The following is a 2,945-nucleotide window of genomic DNA, read 5'->3' as shown; positions in this document are numbered from 1 at the left end:
CCAGATTGAGATGGTTTGGACATGTGCAGAGGAGGGATAGTGGTTATACTGGTAGAAGGATGTTGGAGATGGAGCTGCTAGGCAAGAGGTCAAGAGGAAGGCCAAAGAGGAGAGATATGGATGTGCTAAAAGAGGACATGAAGTTAGTTGGAGGGAGAGTAGAGGATGCAGAGGATAGAGTTAGGTGGAAACAGATGATTCGCTGTGGGGACCCTTAACAGGAACAGCCGAAAGTAGAAGAAGAAGGTGTGTTTGTGTGAGAGAGGGAGAGAATGAGCAGAGATTTTATCTTTGATCCCATGTGGGTTTTGTGATTATAATCATTAGAAAATATTCTTGTTAGCATGTTTGTTTGCCAGATCATGTAAAGGAAAAATGTGGGGCAAATAACTAACTTTGTGTGTGTGTGTGTGTGTGCGCGCATGTGCACCATAGGTCATGTGATAAGGTGACGGTCCACTTCGTCAACAGAGATGGGGAGAAGATCACAGTGAAGGGCTCGCCTGGAGACTCGCTGCTAGATGTTGTTGTTAACGAAGACCTTGACATTGATGGCTTTGGTATGTAAACACACACGTTTTCAAGTCAAAACATTTTACATACTCTATTTTACAGAAATGTATATTCAGAACATACATACTGAATTAATTTAATGGTGAAAATGAAGTTATTCATTCACTTATTTTCCTTTTCACATGTATATTTCAGTTAACCATGTTTATAGGTGGTTATTGTGTTATTATAGTTTTTGTCAGTATGAGGCAAAGATGTCCAGTAAATAGGAAGAGCAAGTACTGGCAAAGACCCAGTGCTGACCTCCAAGGTGGGGGAGTGGATCATGCCAGTTCACGCGGGGACAGAAACCTCCAGTAGATGATTAAAAGTCGAGGCCAAAGCCTGCATAAAATCACTTTAACCCAGCTTGTTATTTGGTGATTTTATTGAACCATTTAGGTTGTGAAAACAATACTGTTATGGATGACTTTAGAAACTATGGTACTGATATGTTGATATATGTCAGGAGTTTTCAGCTGATTGTGACTCAGGGACCACCACTGTGACTAAGAGGCAGCCCCTAGGACCACTGACCAGATGGCCACTATTTTAATCTTGAAAGGCACCTTGGCTTTTCAAAATGTATAAATTTGCATGAATATGATTATTTATGATTAATACATGGAAACATGTTTTTAATAAATAAGTATGATTCCCAAACTGAAACTGCATTATTGAGTACATTAAGGGACCCCCTGCAGTGGCCCACCACTGGCTGAGAACCCTTGACATATGTGAATTTCTTTAGTGCTTTAAATATTGGGCTAATTGTAAAAAAAGAAAAAATAATTTTACCCTCATTAATTTTACAATGTTATAGTAGAAACAGCAAAAAGTCAAACTTTAGAACATTTTGTAAATAAATGTCGTCTTTGTCCTTTTCCCAGGGGCATGTGAGGGCACGCTGGCGTGCTCAACGTGCCACCTGATCTTTGATGAGGAAGTCTACAAGAAGCTGGGGCGAATATCAGACGAGGAGATGGACATGCTAGACTTGGCTTACGGCTTGACTGACACGTAAGACACACACACACACACACACACACACACACACACACACACTGCTGTCCCTTTTCCATCGAGTGGTTATATTGACAGAACTTCTCAGTGGCAGCATGTTAGTCAAATGTTTTCTATGGTCATTGTGTGAAAACTGACTTTTAAACTAGTTAAGATGCACTCTAATCACTCTCACTCTGAAATATTCACATAATCTCCAAAATGATCAATAAATCATCCAGGTGTGACCATTAACACCACAAGCAATGATGATTTAGGCTATAGATCAGTGTCTTAAGTGTGTAAAGCTTCACACACACCTTTTATTTAGGCCATCATTGATTCCAGTAATGTACAGTAGACGTGTCATTGCAGGCGTCTTCATGTCCACAGAGTCACAGATAAAGATGGATTAGTGGCATGCACAGATTTTATTCTGAATGAATCAACCATCGCTTTGTCCTCACTCTGATGATAGACTAATTATTGAATCTGTGACATTAGTAAAGATAGCTAGGTCTTGATAAATAATTGATAATTAAACAAGTTAATTAAGCCAACTCGGATCAGAGTTTCCCATCTCAGGCTTAGTCAACTCACAGTTCAGGGTCACAGGTATGTCACCCTTTATACAGAGAGTAAACCTGGTTTAATTGTTGATTTATTTAGTCCTTTTTAAGTTTTTGCTTCTTGGCCTAATATTACTCTGGAGGTGAGGCTTATTCACACGTATGATCAAGACTTGTAAAGATGTACTCTCATGAAATCATTTAGCAACCACTGTAAAGGCTCTGAGGCAATGTATGCTCCTTGTTCCCCCCCACCCCACCCACAGATCTCGCCTGGGCTGTCAGATCTGTCTGACGCAGTCTCTGGATGGCATGGAGGTCAGGGTTCCAGACAGCGTAGCTGACGTCCGACAGAGCAAAGACGAATCTGCCTGACCCAGGACCATGGATGTAGACAGTGGTTGTATCCAGTCAGAATTGAAGGTACATGTGCACAGGGATCGTGGTGGGTGTAAATTCAGCATTACTGCTGTATCTGGTCGGCTGCCACAGTACCTCCTGTCCTTTTAAAACAACTTCCAACTGACACACTAGAGCCAGCCAAGATTCTTAGAGTGAAACTGAGTCTAACATCTTCACCCAGAGAAAACGAAAGGTGCACAGCTAACTGAAATTTAGGCCAATACAACTAACAGTTCGAGACACCTTAGAGATTATGCTGTTGCTGACTACTCCCCCCAAAAGAAAACATGTTTTTATTTTATTCTACAATGTATGTATTCCCTTATTAATGTCAGTTTGATCAGATCCTTTATCCAACCATTTAATTTTTTTTCATCATGTGATTGTACATAGCTAGAAAATGTGTAGTGGAAAATAATA

At 40.4% G+C, this 2,945-nt stretch overlaps 1 protein-coding gene across 1 annotated transcript in view; it reads left to right on the top strand.

Moving 5' to 3' along the window:
* The window catches only part of LOC109955591 (adrenodoxin), an 8,257-nt gene extending 5,312 nt beyond the window's left edge, over positions 1-2,945 (top strand). The window contains exons 2-4 of the mRNA XM_020591893.1: positions 436-560; positions 1,443-1,572; positions 2,390-2,945. Of these exons, the coding sequence (XP_020447549.1) occupies positions 436-560; positions 1,443-1,572; positions 2,390-2,498 (364 nt within the window). The 3' untranslated portion in view covers positions 2,499-2,945. The remainder of the gene's footprint in view (positions 1-435; positions 561-1,442; positions 1,573-2,389) is intronic.

The sequence above is a fragment of the Monopterus albus genome, unplaced genomic scaffold (genome assembly GCF_001952655.1).
Source record: "Monopterus albus unplaced genomic scaffold, M_albus_1.0 scaffold16.1, whole genome shotgun sequence".
Lineage (NCBI taxonomy): Eukaryota > Metazoa > Chordata > Actinopteri > Synbranchiformes > Synbranchidae > Monopterus > Monopterus albus.
The sequence above is the reverse complement of the archived record's forward strand: the minus strand, read 5'-3'. Positions and strand labels throughout refer to the sequence as shown.